The sequence below is a fragment of the Plecotus auritus genome (genome assembly GCF_963455305.1).
Source record: "Plecotus auritus genome assembly, chromosome: 1".
Classification (NCBI taxonomy): domain Eukaryota; kingdom Metazoa; phylum Chordata; class Mammalia; order Chiroptera; family Vespertilionidae; genus Plecotus; species Plecotus auritus.
In genome coordinates, this window is record NC_137770.1 from 148,578,501 (window position 1) to 148,599,695 (window position 21,195).

The window sequence follows — 21,195 nt, forward strand, 5'->3', positions numbered from 1 at the left end:
ACCCAGGACCCTTCAGTCCACAGGCTGAAGCTCTATCCACTGAGCCAAACCGGCTGGGGCAAAAGGCAGTTACTTTTTAAGCAAGGATTGTTTTAGTGGGTGTTTCCAAAGCAGTGTGTTACCATTTCAAAGGTCAAATAGATAATGATTAAGTTGCACATCACTTAAAGGTTGAAGAGTACAGAAGAGCTAAGATCATTTACATCCCTCAGGAGGGGAAAAAAAAAGCAACAACAACCAACTTAGCCTTCTAGGGCAAAGAAGAAAGAATTAAAAAGTTGCAGGACATTCCAGAGGTCAAAGTACACCTGCCTGGTCTGCTTTCTCCAAACTTCCACACTCAGTTGGAGTGGCTTCCCTCTTACCCAACAACCTAAGAGGGTTGGCGAGGAACATGTCCTCATCTTTTCTTTGGAGTGTGGTCATTTTATTGACATTTGCAGAATCAGATGGTGAAACTGAACGACTTGAGTTGCAGAGGCAAAAAAGGATTGCTGACCTCCAACAGTAAGTAGATCCATGGATTATTTCTGCTGATAGACTAGGGTTGTTCCTCATCCATTTTCCCAAATAGCCAGATAAGCAAAGGAGTAATTTTTCTTGAGAAAAATAATGGTATTAAAAACAAATAGGAAAAAATATGTGGAATTATCTTCTACACAAATCATTTATTTATCATTTTGCAAATAAAGCAAGTAGGCAAAATGGAGATATTCTTGGAAATTTGCAGAGAAATAAATGGCATATGAACAGGAAGAATTTACTTGAGTTGACCAAAAGTGAAGTTATATGCAGTCTATAAATATTCAGTGAGAAACTTTATTTTTTGGATTTAAAAATTGTATGTTCTGCCCGGCCGGCATAGCTCAGTGGTTGAGCCTTGAGCTATGAATCAGGAGGTTACTGTTCAATTCTTGGTCAGGGCACATGTCTGGGTTGCAAGCTCAATCTCCAGTGTGGGGTGTGCAGGAGGCAACTGATCAATGATTCTGTCTCATCATTGATTTTTCTGTCTCTCTCTGAAATCAGTAAAGATGTATTTTAAAAAATTATATCCTAATTAATGATGCATTCTCTGGTTTGTATTATATAGGCCTCGAATGGCTACAGAGAGAGGAAATTTAGTGTTTCTTACTGGGTCTGCTCAAAACATTGAATTTAAAACTGGATCCCTGGGGAAAATTAAATTAAATGATGAAGACCTTGGTGAATGTTTACAACAGGTAATACATTGGAAATATATTGAAGTAATTTTGTATATCCATATATGGTATGGTCACTTAATTGAACAGTTATTTATTAATCTGTACCTTGAATCTTTAGCACAGGGGACATAATTGGAGGGGGCACAAGTCCGTGTAAAGAGCAATGCCCTCAGGTTAATGATGGGCAGAGGAGTACTGCTAGGGTTGTAGAGGCTTACGCACTCTAGTCCAGAGGCAATACTGGGGACTCCTCCATACGGGGAGCAAGGAAGGAGGGGCACCAGAGAAAGTAGAAGTGACAAGTTCACTTTTACCACAGAACAGAATTGGCCAATTTTTTTTCTTCTTCTTGAGTGTTTTCAGTGCTCCTTCTTAGCGGCATCATGCTGGAATGTCAGCCATGGTGTAGCAGCTGGCATTATTTAGAGCTCACTGTGGGCTAGCCACTGTGCTCTGCCCTTCATGTGCATTATCTCATCTAATCCGCACAGCTGCCCCATGAAGTTGGCTGATTATGACCCCATTCATAGGGGGGTAAAGGGACCCTGCAGCAGTTCCATCACTTGTCCGAGGGCACACACAGAATGGCTGAGTCAGGATTTGAAACCTGAACAGTCTGATTCCAAGCCAGGCCTTTTAACAAGCTCTCTAAACTGTAATTATGAGGGAAAACTGCAAATGGAAAATACTTTGTGAGATTGTTGCTGAAAACGGTAAATGGAATTATGCCATGGCTATTTTAGTCTGAAGTTTATTATACATGGCAGTGTTTTGGTTTTTATAATAATGGGCAAGATTTTAGTGCTTAAAATAAAATAATACTCAAATTTTAAAATTTTGTTCCTATAATGCATACAAACATTTTTCGCTCGCATTTTCTTCTTCCTCCTCTTTCCCTCCTTATCCTCCTCATTCTTTTTCTTCTTCATCTTCTTTTCAAAATTAGATCCAGAAAAACAAAGATGATATTACAGATTTAAAAAGGAGTGCAGTTGGTCTGCCTCAAAATATTTCTAGTCAAATCCATCAGCTTAATTCTAAGGTAAGTCTTGACATCTATACCATTAAAGCAAGTGGGGGTCTCCTCAATTCACCTTCATAAGCAACCATTTGGCAGGAGACATACCAACTTTGTGTCTTCTGTAGAAATTTGACATTGTAATTGTGGACATTTTGGTTAAATGACACAGCTCTAATAGAGGATGTGGATGTGATGTGGTGATGGGCAGAATGTTGGAAATACTATAGCAAGAATTTGTTGCATAAGTAGCCTTGCTCATGTTCTGATAACAACCTTCTTATTGGAGAAGTGGATGAATCCTTGTCATTTATTAAAATTCCCACAGTCATGTGTGCAAAGAAGCAATGAATCAATTCATCAGTGGGTTGTAGTTCTATTTAAAAAAAATCTATGTGATGAAAGAGAGTAGAAAGAAAAGGAAGCTTGGAGGGGAGAGGAATGATGAGGGTTATGGCACTAAAAGAAGAAACAGATAAAGTGAGTCCCCAAAAGAGGGCATTAGAAAGCATGTCAAGGGGATAACATTCTGTGTAAAATGCCTTTGAATCAGGTAACTTATGCTCTTTCCTCCCCACTTCTAGTTTGTGGATCTTGAGAGAAAAGTTCAAAGCTTACAGCAGGTAAGTCCCATAAGTACTACATATCTAACATCTTTTACTTAAACTAGAATCATTGATGAATCTAGTATTCTTATCTTAAGATGGATGGATGATTAATATCAAGGACTTTGATTTTTGCTATAGTTTAATTCTCATCATACTTCATGCGTCCCAGGATAGAGATGAGGAACTTGATTCTCAGAGAGATGAAGTGACTAGCGGCTAGCCCAAGGTCACTGGGCACGAGAGCATCGGAGCACTGAGGCCTCTGACTCACTCAGCAGTCCACGTGCTCTTCCTCTTCTGCCGTCACCCGTCAGTGGTGAGCTGGTGAGCTTAAGTGTGCTCTATCTGCTCAGCCACTGACCACCCAACTTGCTGATTCTGGCATCAAGGACTAAGTTTTGAAGGCAGTTTGTCCTCTCTAACATTAAATTAAGAAGTCTGAGGTGTATCACAAAATATTCCAAACTTCCTTAAAAGTAAGCTTGCTGGTAACTAAATTTGAACAATCCCTTAGGGCAAGCATGTCAAACTCACAGCCCACAGGCCATATGCCTCTTTTATTTAGCCCGTGTTAGCCTTTGAGTTTAACATGCTTGTCTTAGGGTATACCTTTCATTATTGTACAACAGGCTTATAAACTAGTCCTTGTCAGGTTTATTTTTAAATCCCTTTTGTAGTAGGCTGGTGTTTTTGAGAGTTTCATGGAAGTCATAACCTTCTACTCAAAGAAATGAACGGTGTCCCATATTTAAATTTCTAAATAAAAGGCAGCGGATTCCAGGTTAACAATCTTTGCCCTAATGTTCTTGATCTGTTTCGAGTATGCTTCAAATGATGTCTTCTGCTTTGGTGCTTCATATTTGGCAAACAAGTTTATTTATTCCTTTTCCTGACTTAGATAATAAGTTGTACGCTTAGCCTTGATCTTTTAAAGGAGTAACTAAATGAATGAAAATGAGCAATGAATCACACCTGTGGAGCAAGACCCAGCACTAGTTTTCAGTCTCATAGAGTGCTTCATTATTTCTACCAAACTTCTAGAACTGGATGCCATGATCAAATTAGCTCAGACTGTCCTTGTTACCCCTCAGGAAGAATTTTTAATGATGTTTGAATGTAAGTGCCTTTATGCCTTCAGATAGGGCAGGTGCTCTCCGGGCACGACAGTCTCCCCTGTTCCCTATTGTCTTCCTCCTGAGTGCTCAGTGATTCCATTTCCTGTTGGGTCCCCATAGGCTTATTTGTTTCTGTTCCCCAGACAAAGTTGCTTTTGTACATCAGGAAAACGTTTAAAGAGAATGTGGTTAACTTTCTCAATACTGTCCTTTGATGGACAGGGCAATTGTGGTACTGGCACAAAGATAGACAAATAGAATAATGGAAGAAAACACAGTCCAGAAAGAATATGACTTATGACAAAGGTGAAGCGAGAATGGGCTTTGCAATAAATGGTGCTGAGACATTTGGTTGGCTGTCCTCTGGCTCCCAGTTTCCTCTGTAGAATGAAAGCAACAGGCTTGATTTTCTTTGTGAGTTGCTGAATATTAAAAAGGAATATAGTGCATACTTTACTCCTATTGTCATTTTTTAAAACATAGAATTAGACTATGATTAGGTGAAATAAATAGCATACCTGTCCTTACCTAATCACTTGTCCTCTCTAAAGAAGTTTTCTCTGCCCCCACCTGCTCCCATCCATTACAAATCTTACAAGATTGGAACTGGTAACTGACGTATTCCCCAGGTTGTGTAGACAAAGGCAATCTGTTTGTGAATCGAGTTTGAAAGTAGTCATGTGAGCATGAGAGTGGAGGGTGTATCTAAGGGGGTCACATTGCAAACAAAGGGGCTTGGATGAAAAGAGTTCAGTCATCTTGACCTTTGGAGGAGGGGTGACAGCAAAAGATGATCCTATTTCAAATGCTTATCTGGAGGGACTAAAGATAACAGTAACAGCAAAAGAACCAGTATTTCCATTTCATTTTCTTAGCACAATAGGAATGCCCATTATTATTTCCACACCTGAAATCTTTATGCTTGTCTACCAACATATATTTCTCTGGTGAAAAATGCTTTCCCAAAGAATAGAGTGAGAATTATCTCACCTCATGCTTCATCCCATCCATGGTTAAATGCATGCAAATAGTGAAGGAACATGAAATAGGACCTATATGAAACATGTATTTTTTTCACAAGAGCATTGATTTGATGAAGAATTTAAGTAACTGATTTAACATCTGGAGGAAGACCTTCAGGGACTGGGATAAAATGTAGCTGTACATACACACCTGCACTGAGACAGGCCTTTTATTGATGCCAGCGGCAAGTACCACTCTCTCTCTGACCGTCCTGTCTTTGTTTCAGACAGTTGACAAAAAGGTTTGCAGCAGCAATCCCTGCCAAAACGGTGGAACCTGCCTCAGTCTTCATGATTCCTTTTTTTGTATCTGTCCTTCACAGTGGAAGGTGAGTCACTTGGTCTTTGGTTAAAAATGATGGTGAGTCAGCATCTGTGGTTTCCTTGGAGTCATTTAGACATATTTAATTTTCCATCCAAAGTTTCTAGGATTCTGTGGTCTTCTGAATCAGGATGAATTATACTATGTATGCCAAAATCCGAACAATGGCAAGCATGCATATATAACCCACTAAATGCTAAGCCATCTTAAAGAGGGGTTCGCTGGAGTGGATAACTACATGCAAGAGTATAATATTTCGGCTAACATTCATTTAAATGGTTTAGCATCAAATGTACTAAAGAAATCTGGCATAGCCATGTACATTTTCTTGTTCTTTCCTATTCATGGTGAAAATGTACCTGACATGCTTATTAAAATAAAATTGGTGAGTATTCCCAGGCACAGAGCCATAGTGAAATGAGAATTAGTTTGCATAGGATCCTTCTTGTGTGACTGGTGTTTTCCTATTAGGTGAAATCTGAGTTCTAGAGGAAGGATAACCAGAGATTAATATTAGTACTACTATTATTGTATTTGGCTTGACTGTCTTTACTGTCTCTGTGTAAATCCTTAAACATCTCATTGGAACATGGGCCCCAGATGCCTCTGTAACCTGTGGCACCTGACTTCCTTCTTTACACAAACACAGGGTCCTCTGTGCTCAGCAGATGTTAATGAATGTGAGATCTACGCAGGAACACCCTTCGGCTGCCAGAATGGAGCCACGTGTGTTAATACAGTAGGGAGCTACAGGTAACTGTTTCTTTTTCCTTTAAACAACAATCTTTTACTTTTCCTGCTCCTGGGTCCGTAGATTGGCCACGGTGCTTCAGTTTAGGTTTGGTCTGGGTGTCTTGTTATTGGCCTGGGGCCTGAGGAGCAGCAGCTCTGAGGAATGCCCTTCTCATGGCAGCGGTCAGGGGTCAAAAGTCCCCAGAGGGATGATCAGAAACATGTAAAGCCTCTTAAAGCTTTGGGTAAAACTATCACTTTTGCATATTTAAAAATACATATTGCCATGGCCGGTGTGCTCAGGAGGTTGGGCATCGTCCCATGCACCAGGAGCTTGTGAGATCAATTTCAGTCAAGGGCATTTGCCTGGGTTCCGGGCTCAATCCCCAGTGGGGGCTGTGCAGGAGGCAGCTGGTCAGTGTTTCTCTCTCTCTCTTCCTCTACCCTTCTTTCTCTAAAAAAGCCATTATATATATTACATCATATATATTAAGGTGTGTTTTTGAAGGATTAAAACATCCCATAGTTAAAAGCACCCAAGATTAACTATCTGTATTGGCAGCAAAATTAGGTGCTCCATGGGGGAATATGTGGCTCTATTTAAACTTTACACGCAACTATTTACTCAGAGCAAGAAAAGCTGTGCATCCTCAACTCTCACCCCACAGAAAATTCCTCTCACCCCTAGAAGCCCTGAGGAGCTGGAAGAGGGCCACTGTGGCTGGCATGGAGAGTACCGAGAACATGATGCAAGATGAGGCTGAGGGTTAGTAACACTCAGAGATCAAAGGAGCAGCCATCAAGAGCTTTACATAGAAGCAGGTGTAGATGAAAAAGGGATGCCCAGGAAAGTAACCTATCAGGGAGATCTGATCATAAATTCTTAAGTGGGCAGTTCATGGTGGGTAGTCAGGCACATAACTTCTTTAGTAAAAGGCTTATCTTTGCCTTAAGCAAGCCCTGTCCATTGTTTCTGTGCATCTAGGTTAACACACCTTTGAAATGTCCCCTTTAGAACCCTCCTTCTGAAACTTGACCACCTTCAGAACAGTGCATATCTTTAACTATTCTGTAATCCAAGTCGTGCCTTCCTTTCTCCCACCTTCATGCAATCTCCCTTAGGTTCTCTCCTTAATCTTAAATGCAAAAAAAAAGAAACTGAAAACTGTTATTGTTATGAGCTTTTTTTTCTCAGTCTGCTGAGATCTTGCTTCCAGGAATATCCTGATTTGAGTCAAATAAATTGTTATGAAAATTCTCCACAGGTTTGGTTATTCTTACATCATCAAGGGCTACCCCACCATAGCAATAGATTTAGTGAGGATGTCTTCATTCAAGTCCTATGCAACATGTTAACCATAATAAGAATCAGAGATTGAACTGAGGTTTTTTCAAATAGTTAACTCTTACTGACTTTCTTCAATTAGTTAGAAGGCCCCTCACGACAAATCATGAAGCCCCAATCTTCTGACTGACCCTGGCAAATGGCTTTTCTACAGCTCAGGCACCACCCTCGCCAGGAAAACTTCCCTTTCCTTGCTAAGCGTTAAGCATCACTCCACCTCCATGTTCCCATCAAACTCTAGGAAGACTGGCTGACACATTATCTTTATGAATAATTAAGTCCAAAAATTTATGGCAGATCAACCTCAAACTTATTTCTGTATGGTTTCTTAGAATCACTTTCTAAAATACATTATCTTTCTCCCTATATTGGTTGGTAGCTTGCACTCTGTGATTATTAAAAGATAAAGAAATTGGTTTTGTCGTGCATGAATACACTGGAGTGTAATCTCACCAGAGTGAAGAGCAATTATTTGCTCTCTTACTATCGTCTCTACTATCTTGTCCTTCAGTTCCCTCACAACGATATTCATTCTGTTCTTTACAGCAAAAATAAGTACAGTAATTTTGTTTTTTCTTTCCTGGTCATCTGTAAACACACTATATTATTTCAAAAAGCAGTCACGACCCTTCTCTTTTTCATTTAATTTATTCGTTTGTTCTTTTGATCTGATCTTAATTTTTTTTTTTCTCATTCTGAGTTATAAGCTTTAACTCATTGAAACTCCTGATAGATACATCAATGAGTTAACAATTGGTTCAAAACCAGAATTAACCACTGTTATGCCCAGATTTCGTGATTCCCAAAGACCACGAGGGAGCCGAGTCCGATGCAAAAGCAAAGAGCCTTTTAATCGAGCTAGCTCGAGCTCAGTCCCACACACACACACACACACACACACACACACACACACACACACACACACACACACCGGCGCAGCGGTGAGGTGGAGAGAGAGAGAGAGTCAGCCCCCAAAGGCGCTGATTTATAGGGGGCCTGGGAGAGGTAGGAGGGGTGAGGTAGTGTGGTCTCTGCTGATTGGTCGGGATCAGGTTGCACATGGGGCAGGGTGCGGCTTACCTTCCCCTTGCATTTCTATTGGCTAATCCAAAAGTGTGGGTTGGGCTCTTGAAGAGGTTCTAGGGCAGGAACCTGACTCCACGAGGTGGAGGACATAGAACAAAAGGAACATGGAGTCTCCCCGCCCTTTCATTCCCCCCTTGTCTTGAAACTTACAGGCCCAATCATGGGTCGGTTTGTATTTCTACTGGACAACATTCCTGGGTCACGAGGGTACACCACCCCAAATTCCCTGTACTGATAAAATCGGAGTCCCCAAGTCTTCCTTCCCCCTCCAGCATCAGGCAGGTCGAGCACGCTGTAGCTTGAGCTTGAGCGGGTTGCATTGATCTCAATCGATGCTCCATTTGGTGACGAAGTCTTCCTGGATCACAGATGGGTCCGCTGACCGGACGTGAGTGTGATGGACCCAGGTTGCGACGCCGTCTACCTTGAGAGCGGTGGGGGTCGTCAGCACCACGACATAGGGACCCTTCCATCGTGGCTCAAGGGTCTCCCGGCGGTGTCTCTTGACATAGACCCAGTCCCCGGGCTTATGCTGATGAGGAGTCGGGGCTGGGCCGGTCTCGTAGATAGCGCGGAGGCGTGGCCAAATGTCTTCGTGCGCCCTCTGGAGCCCTCTCAAGGAAAGAAACAGTTCTTGACTTTCAAATTCTGTAAGAAATTCGGCTTTAAGGTTAGGGATAATAGGGGGTGGCCGACCAAACATGATCTCATAAGGAGTAAAACCCAGGGTATAGGGAGAGTTCCTAACCCGGTAAAGGGCATATGGAAGGAGAGCCACCCAGTCCCCGCCAGTCTCCATGGTCAATTTGGTAAGGGTCTCTTTTAGAGTTCTATTCATCCTTTCTACTTGCCCTGAGCTTTGGGGCCTATAACCAATTTGCCCCAATGGCCTTGGCCACTGCCTGCGTTACCTGCGAGACAAAAGCTGGTCCATTGTCTGACCCTATCTCAGCGGGAAAACCATACCTGGGCAAGATGTCTTCTAGCAGCTTCTTAGCTACCGTCTGAGCTGTTTCATGCTTAGTTGGATATGCTTCTACCCATCCGGAGAAGGTATCTACAAATACTAAAAGATATTTATAGCCATACTTTCCTGGTTTAACCTCAGTGAAGTCGACCTCCCATTGTGCCCCAGGCTTGGTTCCTCGAACCCTGGTTCCTTTTTCACTCGGCCGGATTCTCGCATTTGTGAGTTAACAGGTCTTGCAAGCAGATACAACCTGCTCTATTTTAACGTCCTGCTGGTGGATCTTAATTCTGGCGTGTCGGATTAAGTCCTTTAATTTACGTGCCCCCAGGTGAGTGGACCGGTGCATGTGTTTTATCATGGAGACTCCAAGCTGGTCTGGCAGTATGAGCTCCCCTTGTGGTGTATACCACCACCCCTTCTCCTCCTTTGCTTGGGGAAGCTTCCTAATACGCTGTAACTCCTCCAGGGAATATCCTGGATGAACTGGCAGAACTGGGTCTCCTGGGTCTGGGAGCTGTAAGGCCATGGTGGGGATCGGAGAAATGGCTACTGCCTTGGCCTCCTGGTCAGCCCTGCGGTTTCCTCTTGCCACTGGGTTGTCAGCCTTCTGGTGTCCTTGGCAGTGTATGATGGCCAGTTTGGCAGGGAGCCATAAGGCTGAGAGTAAGTCGAGTATCTCCTGTTTATTCTTTATAGTCCGCCCCTCTGCTGTTAGTAGCCCTCTCTCTTGGTAGATTGCCCCATGAACATGAGCGGTGGCGAATGCATACCGGCTGTCTGTGTAGATGTTGAGCCGCTTTCCAGCTCCCAGTGTCAGGGCCTTGGTGAGGGCCACAAGCTCTGCTCTCTGGGCTGACGTCCCGGGGGGTAGAGCCTCTGCCCATACAGTGTCCGTTTCAGTGACTACAGCCGCACCCGCATACCTGCTCCCGTCCCGTACGAAGCTGCTTCCATCGGTGAACCAGGTGACGTCTGCATCTGGAAGGGGCTGGTCAGTCAGGTCCTTCCGGAGCCCATGCACTTGCTCTAGGATTCCTGCACAATCATGTAGGGGAGCATCTAGGTCTGGGTCGGGCAGCAAGGTGGCAGGGTTGAGGGCCGCACTGGGATGAAACCGTACTCTGGGAGGGTTGAGAAGGAGACTCTGATAGTGGGTTATACGTGCATTGCTCATCCATCTATCAGGAGGCTGCTTCAGGACTCCCTCAATGGCATGTGGGGTGGTGATCCAGACTTCCTGCCCCAGGGTCAGTTTGTCAGCGTCTTTGACTAAAAGCGCCGTTGCCGCAATAATCCTTAGGCACGGTGGCCAGCCGGCAGCTACAGGGTCTAACTTCTTGGACAAATAAGCCACCGGGCGGCTCCAGGGGCCTAGGGTCTGAGTTAGGACCCCTTTCGCTATTCCTTTGTGTTCATCTACAAAGAGATGGAAGGGCTTCGTGATGTCTGGCAGGCCCAGGGCCGGAGCACTTAGGAGGGCTTTCTTTAACTGCTTAAAGGCTGCCTTCTCTCTTTCAGTCCATTCAAAGGCCTTTCCCTCCTTGGTTGCCTCGTATAGGGGCCTGGCAATCTCTGCGAAACCCGGTATCCAGAGGCGGCAGTAGCCAGCCGATCCTAGGAATTCCCTTACTTCCCTTCGGGAGGTGGGGGATGGGATTTTCAAAACAGTCTCTTTTCTGGCATCTGACAGCCGCCGCTGTCCACCCTCCAGGATGTATCCCAGGTAACTCACCCTTTCTTTGCATATCTGAGCCTTCTTTGCAGAAGCCCGGTATCCAAGGGCCCCCAAGGAGGCCAGCAGGTCTCTTGTCCCCTCCTTGCAGTCCTCAGCTGTGTCTGCTGCAATCAGGATATCGTCCACATACTGAAGGAGAGTGAGGTTGGGGTGTGCTCTCCGGTACTCACCCAGGTCCTCATGCAGGGCCTCATCGAAGATGGTGGGCGAGTTCTTGAACCCCTGAGGCAACCGAGTCCACATCAGTTGTCCACTGTAACCCTCTTCCGGGTCATGCCATTCGAAAGCAAACAGGAATTGACTACGGGGAGCGAGCGGCAAACTGAAAAAGGCATCCTTCAAATCTAACACAGTATACCAGACACGGGAGGGTGCCAGAGAGCTTAAGAGAGTGTATGGGTTGGGGACCGTTGGATGTATGTCCATAACTCTTTTATTTACTTCTCGGAGGTCCTGTACCGGCCGGTAGTCATTCGTGTGGGGCTTCTTGACTGGCAGGAGGGGGGTGTTCCAGGCAGACTGGCAGGGGACCAGCACCCCTAGGCCCCTCAGTCTCCGAATGTGTGGCTGAATTCCCTTCCGGGCTTCCTGAGGCATGGGGTACTGTTTGATTCTCACAGGGCCTTCCCCTGGTTTTAACTCTACCAGGATTGGGGCCCTGTGGGCGGCGAGCCCCACTCCCCCTGTCTCCGCCCAAGCCGTGGGGAACTCCTGCAGCCATTCGTCTGTGCTGCCCTCTATTGGAGAGGCTTTTTGGTGAAACCGGTACTCATCCTCCAGCCTTATGGTCAGGACCTGAATGGGGTGGCCCTTGCCATCAGTAACCTGAGGCCCCCCTTGTCTGAAAGTTATCTGAGCTCCAATCTTAGTGAGCAAGTCTCGTCCTAACAGTGGGTAGGGGCATTCTGGAATTACCATAAAAGAGTGGGATACCCAGCCCGTCCCTAAATCCACCGTTCTTCGGGTAGTCCATGAATACTGGCTCATACCAGTTGCCCCTTGTACCCAAGACTTCTTATTTGTTAATTTTCCTTGAGGCGTACAGAGGACCGAGTGTTGCGCTCTGGTGTCAACAAGGAAGTCAATGGGGGTCCCCTCCACTTTAAGAGTTACCCTGGGCTCAGGGAGGGGATCCGAACCCCGACTCCCCTAGTCACTCAGTTCATCTAGCTCCAGGACCTTCACTCGATCTGCTTCGCCTCCCTTTTTGCTGGCCCTTCTCGGGCACTCTTGTTTCCAGTGCCCTATCTCCCTACAGTAAGCACACTGATCTTTCTGCAGCTTCCGCCTCCCGCCCCGGGCGGTCCCCTTACCGTCCTCCTGGTTGCCGGCCGAGTTGGCGGAGACGGCGGTTCCGTTCCTCGGAAGAGTCCGCGGTGGTGGCGAGCAGGATCTTAGCTAGGTCTCGGGTTTGTTTGCTGCTCGCAGCCGCCGCAGCGTGAGCCTGCCTTTCTTCCGGGGGCTCCCTGTTATTATACACCTTCTCGGCTACCTCCAGTAGGTCCTTTAAACTCTTCTCCCCCAGCCTATCTACTTTTTGCAGTTTCTTTTTAATATCCGCAGCCGATTGGTTTACAAAGCTTATGATCACAGCTGCCTTGTTTTCAGGAGCTTCTGGATTCATGGGGGTGTAGGTGCAGTATGCCTCCATGATCCGTTCTAAAAAGACAGCTGGAGACTCATCCCTTTCCTGCTGAACACTCCCTACCTTGGCCAAATTAGTTGGCTTTCTAGCAGCCATTCGGAGACCCCCCATTAGAGTCTGGCGGTAGACCCGGAGCCTCTCCTTACCTTCTGCCGTGTTGAAATCCCATTCAGGCCTAGTTAAGGGAAAAGAGACATCTATCTGGACCGGGTTGGTTGTTGGGTTCCCGTCCACGCCTGGAACCACTTTCCAGGCCTCATTGAGGATTCTTTCCCTCTCCTCAGTTGTGAACAGGACCTGTAAAAGCTGTTGGCAGTCATCCCACGTGGGCTGGTGGGTGAAAAGGACAGAATCTAACAGATCAATAAGCCCTGCTGGCTTCTCAGAGAACTTAGGATTCTGAGCCTTCCAGTTGTAAAGGTCACTAGTGGCAAAAGGCCAATAGTGATGGAGTTGATTGCCATCCGCATCTGGGGGCCCCGCGGCTCGTAAAGGTAGGGCTTTAATAGTGGAGTCAGGGGCTGTGACAGACAGTTCCCTCTGAGCCCTTTGTCTAGTAAGAGGCGGGCTTCCCACTGGAACCGCAGCTGCTTCCGGAACTCCGCCCCCAGACGCTCCCGGAACTCCGCCCCCAGACGCTCCCGGAACTCCGCCCCCAGACGCTCCCCTTTGCTTGGGAGCATCGCCCCCCTGTGAACTTCTAGGGGGCTGATATGAGGGAGGAAAGATTAGTTCCTCTTCAGTTCCCCCCTGAAAGACAGGGTAGAGGGGAGCTGAAGGCGGGATGAGGTCCTTCTTCTTCACCTTCTCCGTTTCCTGCAAAGCAAGTATGGGTTTCAGCTCCAGGGAGCGCGGGGACAGAAAGGGCTTAAGCCAGGAGGGTGGATCTTCCACGAGGTCCTGCCAAGTAATAATGTAAGGGAGTTGATCAGGATGTCCCTTCTTGGGCTGAGAGATGATGTCCCTCACCCGGTGGATGGTGGAGAGGTCGAAGGTCCCCTCCGGCGGCCACCCAACACTAAAAGTCGGCCATTCCCTAGAACAAAAAGTTTGCCACCGGCCCTTCCGGACCTCTACACTGAGGTTGCTAGCTCTTCCCTTAACCTCTTTGAAATGATCAACCATAATGCTTAAAGGAGTGGTTTGAGTCTGTCCCATGATGTCCGTCAACAGAGTCCACAAAACAAAACAGAAAAACACAGACACAGACAAACAAAGGGCCCTTTAGACAAGCTTTCCAATGCGAATCGTTGGAACAAAAACTGACAAAACCGAAAGTGCGGACAACGGCCTCACGCCGATCGGTGGGAGCGACCCACCACGTCCCAGAGGTTTGAGGGGAATACTCGTCCCTCCTGAAGGAGGATCAGGACGTCTCCCGATTCCTCCCGCCCGTGGTCCTCCGGTGCGTCCACCTAGACCGCTTCGGGCACTACCAGAGATTCAGAAATGAGCTCACACAAAGAAGAGACAAGGAACAGACAGACACCTACCGTGGCCAGTCAGACTCTCCGGATCGGGGGTCCCTTGAGGTTCTTGGGGATCCCGGACGAGCCCCCAAATGTTATGCCCAGATTTCGTGATTCCCAAAGACCACGAGGGAGCCGAGTCCGATGCAAAAGCAAAGAGCCTTTTAATCGAGCTAGCTCGAGCTCAGTCCCACACACACACACACACACACACCGGCGCAGCGGTGAGGTGGAGAGAGAGAGAGAGTCAGCCCCCAAAGGCGCTGATTTATAGGGGGCCTGGGAGAGGTAGGAGGGGTGAGGTAGTGTGGTCTCTGCTGATTGGTCGGGATCAGGTTGCACATGGGGCAGGGTGCGGCTTACCTTCCCCTTGCATTTCTATTGGCTAATCCAAAAGTGTGGGTTGGGCTCTTGAAGAGGTTCTAGGGCAGGAACCTGACTCCACGAGGTGGAGGACATAGAACAAAAGGAACATGGAGTCTCCCCGCCCTTTCACCACCTCTAACTTAAATTAAATATTGTGTTATTAAAGAGCTTTTGCTATCAGGATTTTGTTTCTCACTTATATGACCCTCCCCCATTGCTGCTTTTATAAACAATCAAGCTTGGGCTAGATCCAGAATGTGGGTCTAATCTTTCATTCTCTTGAAAGCATTATCTCCTGATATATGATTATGGGCATTTATCAAGGAGAATTGCCGCTTATAGACATTAGGTGGCAAATGTCCCAACTCTTAGCACTAATACTTTATTGCCTTCCTGATGTCTAGGAATGTCCTGGAAATTATATCTCACTCTGGTCTTCCTTTATCATCACTGTCTTCTAGGGTCTTGGCAAGGCAACAGAATATCAAGGTGTGCAAGTGGGATGAAATCCATAGACCAAGGCAAAATTGTTTTTTCCCCCAGCACAACTCTCCCCGCTTCGCCTGCAAATAGAAAAGAAAAACTTTGACACAACTATTTGCTGCATGCCAGGGGTGAAAATTCTTTGTCCAGATACAAACAAGGAGCAGGGGTAATGTTAGAGATTTCTTTCAGTTGAGAGCTACCTAAACAGCAGACTCAAACTTTTAAGAGCAATGCCGAATTCTTTCTTGCACCCATTATAAAAGAAAGCCCAAGACTTTTTGTGCTGACTCAGGAAATAATTCTGGTTTCTAATCTCTGCCCTTTAGGGATTTGCTGAAGGCTGAGAGCAGAACATTTAATTCTGGGTTCTTCTTTTTGATATGGGGATAGTTTATGAAGTCTTAGGAATTCCACTTCATTTTCTACAACATAAACACTCTAATTCAGGCATATAATAGAGACTTAAAAAAAAAAACATTTTTATTGATTTCAGAGAGGAAGAAAGTGGGGAGAGAGAGATAGAAACATCAATGATGAGAGAGAATCATTGATCAGCAGTTGCCTCCTGCACGCACCACACTGGGGATTGAGCCTGCAACCTTGGTATGTGCCCTGACAGGGAGTCAAACCATGACCTTCTGGTTCATAGTCGACACTCAACCACTGAGCCACAGTGGCTGGACATAAGAGAGATTTTTGAAGGAATGAAAGTTCATAGGAAAATGTGCAAGAGTGTAAGATTAAATTCTTGCTCTGTGGAGTCTATGTAAGGAAACAGCAATTACTTTGAGGCTTCCTTGAAGTCTATTAAGTGAGGTTAAATCCTTGTTAATCAGTAGCTTCTCTGAGGCTAGTAACCCCTTCGGGAAACTTCAGACATTTGCTAAAGTTAAATTTGAGAGGCTGTTGGATAATCTGGAGCTGCTGCTGCTGTTTGCTCTGGTTTGGGGGCCTCCTTCAGCCTCTAACTCTGGGAACCCAGTGACTTGGGGAGACAAAGGAGTCTTTATTTAAAGGGATTATAATTCCTATTTTGAAAGAGAAATCATTATGCAAATGCTAATTAATCAAAAGCCCTATTTCACAAGCAAGTTTCTGGTTAAAGTTATTTTTAGAGTTACTGAAAGCAGAGCAAGGAATACCATTCATTGTCTGTTTCTGCCTAGGAGGTCTTGTGACTCCAGGGCTTGCCCTCAACTGCTTCAGGCAGCTAACAGCTAATATTTTGACAGAATGCTGCTATTGCATCTTTGTTCTGAAGAATTGATTCTTATTATTCTCCTGTTTACTTGGATTAAGACAGCCCTAGGGGTCCAAATTTGCCATGCATGGGTGGTGTATATTATACACTTTAGGCTCAGATTGAGAAAGTTTCTAGGAAAAAAAAAAAGGTTGAGTTTGTTTTTTTTCCCCTTTATTTGTTTTCCTTTAGGAACACAAGGATGATTCACAGGTTTTATTTTATTTATCTCCATTCTTATCACTGGTGGATTTTAAAACGTGGCGAGCTTAAACCATGAAGATGGTCTAGTTTTAGCTCAGATAGTAGTTAGGTATTAAGCTCATTACCTCTTTCAGTTAGTCATTTACATTAACATTGAACCATGGACTCTAAAGCAAGTTAAACTATGACTATGAAAGTGCACTTGACCTCTTCCAATTGCCAATAGCACTTGCACTGTTTTTGAAGACTGAAAAACCTAGTCATTACAAAAGTGACTTCTGCAGGGAGGTTTATAATTCATTACTCTTTTTCTTTAAAGGCCATATCCAGATACTTAGAGAATACATTTTACATACAAACACTGTTACATTAAAAAGGCAAAAAGGGAAAGTCTTCAACTAACTTTAGCTTTCTGGATGTGGGAATGTGATCTAGAAAAAACAATGGGGCATCCTAGTTGATGTGGCTCAGTTAGTTGAGTGTCCTCTGTGCACTGAAAGGTTGCCTGTTTGATTCCCGGTGAGGGGTGTGCAGGATTCACGTTGATATTTCTCTCTCTCCCTCTATCTTCCTCTCTCTCTAAAAATCAATTTTAAAAATCTTAAAAAAAAGAGAGAGAGAGAGAGAAACAATCGTGCAGGCATAACACAGACGTAAGTTTCCGCGGGCAATGTGAACCTCACCCGTAAAATGGGATTAATAATACTTGTCTTTGAGGATCACAGCAAGGGAGTGGATAGTCTACTGGCTTTTTCCTCCCCACTTCTTTCTTATCATATCATGAAAGAAGTGCACTTTGTAGCTGTGTGGAGGAGAGTGTAGGATTAAAATGAATTCGTCTCCAAGTGATAAGAGCAAGGAGAGAGAGATAAAATAAGAGGATTCAACTGCAAGTCCATGAACCAAAATCTCTCAAATCTTAAGCCCTTGTCCAATAGTAGAGCTCTTAGTGATGAGATAAACACAATTTCCTGAGCACATCATGCAGGAAAATGCCTTTAGGTCCCAAGATGAAAATAGCGTTTATAGATTGGCACTATTATTTTATAAGAAACAGAAGCAGAGCAAGTTCTTACATTGTCTGAGATGAACAGTTAATAGGTATGGTCAGTCATGTCCCATGAGGTCCAGAACACTCAGATATTTCATTCATGATGGACTCAGAGAGCTAGTAATAGTTGATAAAAATTAAAAAAAAAACTTTTGGCAAGTGGTGGTGGTGATAAAATAAACTTTTTAACAAGGGAGCCACTTGGATCAAATCCTCAAATATGTATATGAGCTGGGCTGGCATGGCTCAGTGGTTGAGCATCAACCTATGAATCAAGAGGTCATGATTTGGTTCCTGGTCAGGGTACATGCCCGGATTGCAGACTCGGATCCCCAGTGTGGGGCATGCAGGAGGCAGCCAAGCAATGATTCTCTCTCATCATTGATGTTTCTATCTCTCTCTCTCCCTTGTCCTTCTTCTCTGAAACCAATAAAAATATATTTTAAAAAAGAAGAAATATGTACATGAACTTCAGACTATAGATTATAGAACTTCAGACTGTAATCTCTCTAAGAATCTAATTAAATTATCTTAAAGAATAGTCTTGTAAGGATGGGAGAAAGAAGAGGAAAGGGAAGAGACTATGAGTGGGAGAGTATGGACAGAGAAAAGGAAGTTAAATAACTTTTGGTAGGGAATGAATAATTGAATTTCTTTTTAAGTTTAATCATCTATTGCTACTAATCTATGACCTAATGTTAATGATAAAGGCAACCCTGGAGTGCTCAGAAATATGATTTCTTATTAGAACAACTTTTATACAATTATATATGTATATATACATTGGTATTGTAAATTGCACAGGATGTATGTGTACAAAAAAAAATTCACTTATTTGAAATTCTGATTTAACTGAGCATCCTGTAACTTTATGTGCTAGGTCTGTCAATGCTTCATGTGAGGGCCTAAATGGTACTCACCCTATTCTTACTCTCCATTTCTGGCCACGTTCATTGATATCTTCTTCCTAGGAATCCACTCAAAGGTGCCACCTCAGCAATTACTTCTGTGTTGTTCCATGGGGACACCAAGTTCTATGTCTGAGTGTGAGTCTTGTTGCTTCTCAAACAGCAAACTCTCCTTTCCCACAATCAGTCACAGGTTTGTCTTTATCCATAGACATTAGCTGAACTTGTACCTCAATGTGTGTTGTTAAAAGATCTTCTTTACCTGGTAGAGTGCCCCCTCGTCCAGGACCCTCAGAAACAAGTTCATGGTCCCTGGTTATGCAGCTCCTCTTGGTTCCTCACCTCTGACTCCTAGCCCCAGTGGTCAGTTTCCTCCATGAGGTCCAACGCTGTTCAAGTCAGGCAAACAGTGACCTCTGAGCCTGGCTCTCTGCTCCATCCACTATGCTCAGATATGTGTAAATAAGATTGGGCTTGGTGACTCCTCCACCCCTTCCACCTCCCCAGGGCCATTACCATACCTTCCACATTCCTTTTGAAGATGCACTGTAGATATTAAGCTAACTCAGCAATTTTATTTATTTATTTATTTTTAAATTTCTTTATTGATTAAAGTGTTACATATGTCCTTATTCCCCCATTACCCCCCACCCCCCTGCTCATGCCCTCACCCCCCTGTTGTCTGTGTCCATTGGTTAGGCCCATATGCATGCATACAAGTCCTTTGGTTGATCTCTCCCCCTTACCCTCACCATCCCCTACCTTCCCTCTGAGGTTTGATGGTCTGATTAATGTTTCTCTGTCTCTGGATCTGTTTTTGTTCATCAGTTTATGTTGTTCATTATATTCCATAAATGAGTGAGATCATGAGATATTTGTCTTTCTCTGACTGACTTATTTTGCTTAGCATAATGCTCTCCAGTTCCATCCATGCTGTTGCAAATGGTAGGAGTTGCTTCCTTTTTATAGCAGCATAGTATTCTATCGTGTAGATGTACCACAGTTTTTTAATCCACTCATCTGCTGATGGGCACTTAGGCTGTTTCCAAATCTTAGCTATGGTGAATTGTGCTGCTATGAACATAGGGGTGCATATATCCTTTCTGATTCGTGTTTCTAGTTTTTTGGGATACATTCCTAGAAGTGGGATCACTGGGTCAAATGGGAGTTCCATTTTTAGTTTTTTGAGGAAACGCCATACTGTTCTCCACTGTGGCTGCATCAGTCTGCATTCCCACCAGCATTGCACAAGGATTCCTTTTTCTCCGCATCCTTGCCAGCACTTGTCATTTGTTCATTTGTTGATGATAGCCATTCTGACAGGTGTGAGATGGTACCTCATTGTCGTTTTGATTTGCATCTCTCAGATAATTAGTGACTTTGAGCAGGTTTTCATATGCCTCTTGGCCTTCCTCTGTCTTCTTTCAAAAAGTATCAATTTAGGTCTATTGCCCATTTTTTGATTGGGTTGTTTATCTTCCTTTTGTTAAGTTGTATGAGTTCCCTGTAAATGTTGGAGATTAAACCCTTATCAGTGATAACATTGGCAAATATGTTCTCTCATGCAGTGGGCTTTCTTGTTGTTTTGTTGATGGTTTCTTTTGCTGTGAAAAAGCTTTTTATTTTGATGTAGTCCCATTTGTTTATTTTCTCTTTAGTTTCCATTGCCCTAGGAGCAGTATCAGTGAAGAAATTGCTTTGGCATATGTCTGAGATTTCTCTACCTGTGGATTCCTCTAGTATTTTTATGGTTTCTTGTCTTATATTTAAGTCCTTTATCCATTTTGAGTTAATTTTTGTGTATTTTGTAAGTTGGTGGTCTAGTTTCATTTTTTTGCATGTATCTGTCCAATTTTCCCAACACCATTTATTGAAGAGACTGTCTTGACTCCATTGTATGTTCTTGCCTCCTTTGTCAATTATTAATTGAGCATAGTGGTTTGGGTCAATTTCTGGATTCTCTATTCTATTCCATTGATCTATATGCCTGTTCTTGTGACAGTACCAGGCTGTTTTGAGAACAGTGGCTTTGTAATACAGCTTGAAATCTGGTATTGAGATCCCACCTACTTTGTTCTTCTTTCTCAGGATTGCTGCGGCTATTCGGGGTCTTTTTTTATTCCAGATGAATTTTTGGAAAGTTCTTTCTAGGTCTGCGAAATATGTCATTGGTATTTTAATGGGGAGTGCATTGAATCTATAGATTGCTTTGGGTAGTATGGACATTTTAATGATGTTGATTCTACCAATCCATGAACATGGTATATTCTTCCATCTGTTTATGTCTTCCTCTATCTCTTTTTTCAGTGTCTTGTAGTTTTCACATATAGGTCTTTTACCTCCTTAGTTAAGTTTATTCCTAGGTATCTTAATTTTTTGGTGTGATGGTAAATGGTATTGATTTTTTAGTCTCTCTTTCTGTAAGTTCATTATTGGTGTATAGAAATGCCATAGATTTCTTGGTGTTGATTTTGTATCCTGCTACATTGCCGAATTCATTTATTAAGTCTAATAATTTTTTGGTAAAATCTTTAGGGTTTTCTTATGTACAGTATCATGTCATCTGCAAATAAGGACAGTTTTACTTCTTTTCCAATTTGGATGCCTTTTAATATATTTTATTGATTTTTTACAGAGAGGAAGGGAGAGGGATAGAGAGTTAGAAACA

At 44.0% G+C, this 21,195-nt stretch overlaps 1 protein-coding gene across 1 annotated transcript in view; it reads left to right on the plus strand.

Moving 5' to 3' along the window:
- Nucleotides 1–394: 394 nt before the first annotated feature.
- The window catches only part of CUBN (cubilin), a gene marked incomplete at its 5' end in the record, with an annotated part of 316,681 nt that continues 295,880 nt past the window's right edge, over nt 395–21,195 (plus strand). Inside the window, 6 exons of the mRNA XM_080671851.1 lie at nt 395–507; nt 1,094–1,223; nt 2,152–2,247; nt 2,808–2,846; nt 5,196–5,297; nt 5,940–6,043. Coding sequence (XP_080527977.1) covers nt 395–507; nt 1,094–1,223; nt 2,152–2,247; nt 2,808–2,846; nt 5,196–5,297; nt 5,940–6,043 — 584 coding nt within the window. The remainder of the gene's footprint in view (nt 508–1,093; nt 1,224–2,151; nt 2,248–2,807; nt 2,847–5,195; nt 5,298–5,939; nt 6,044–21,195) is intronic.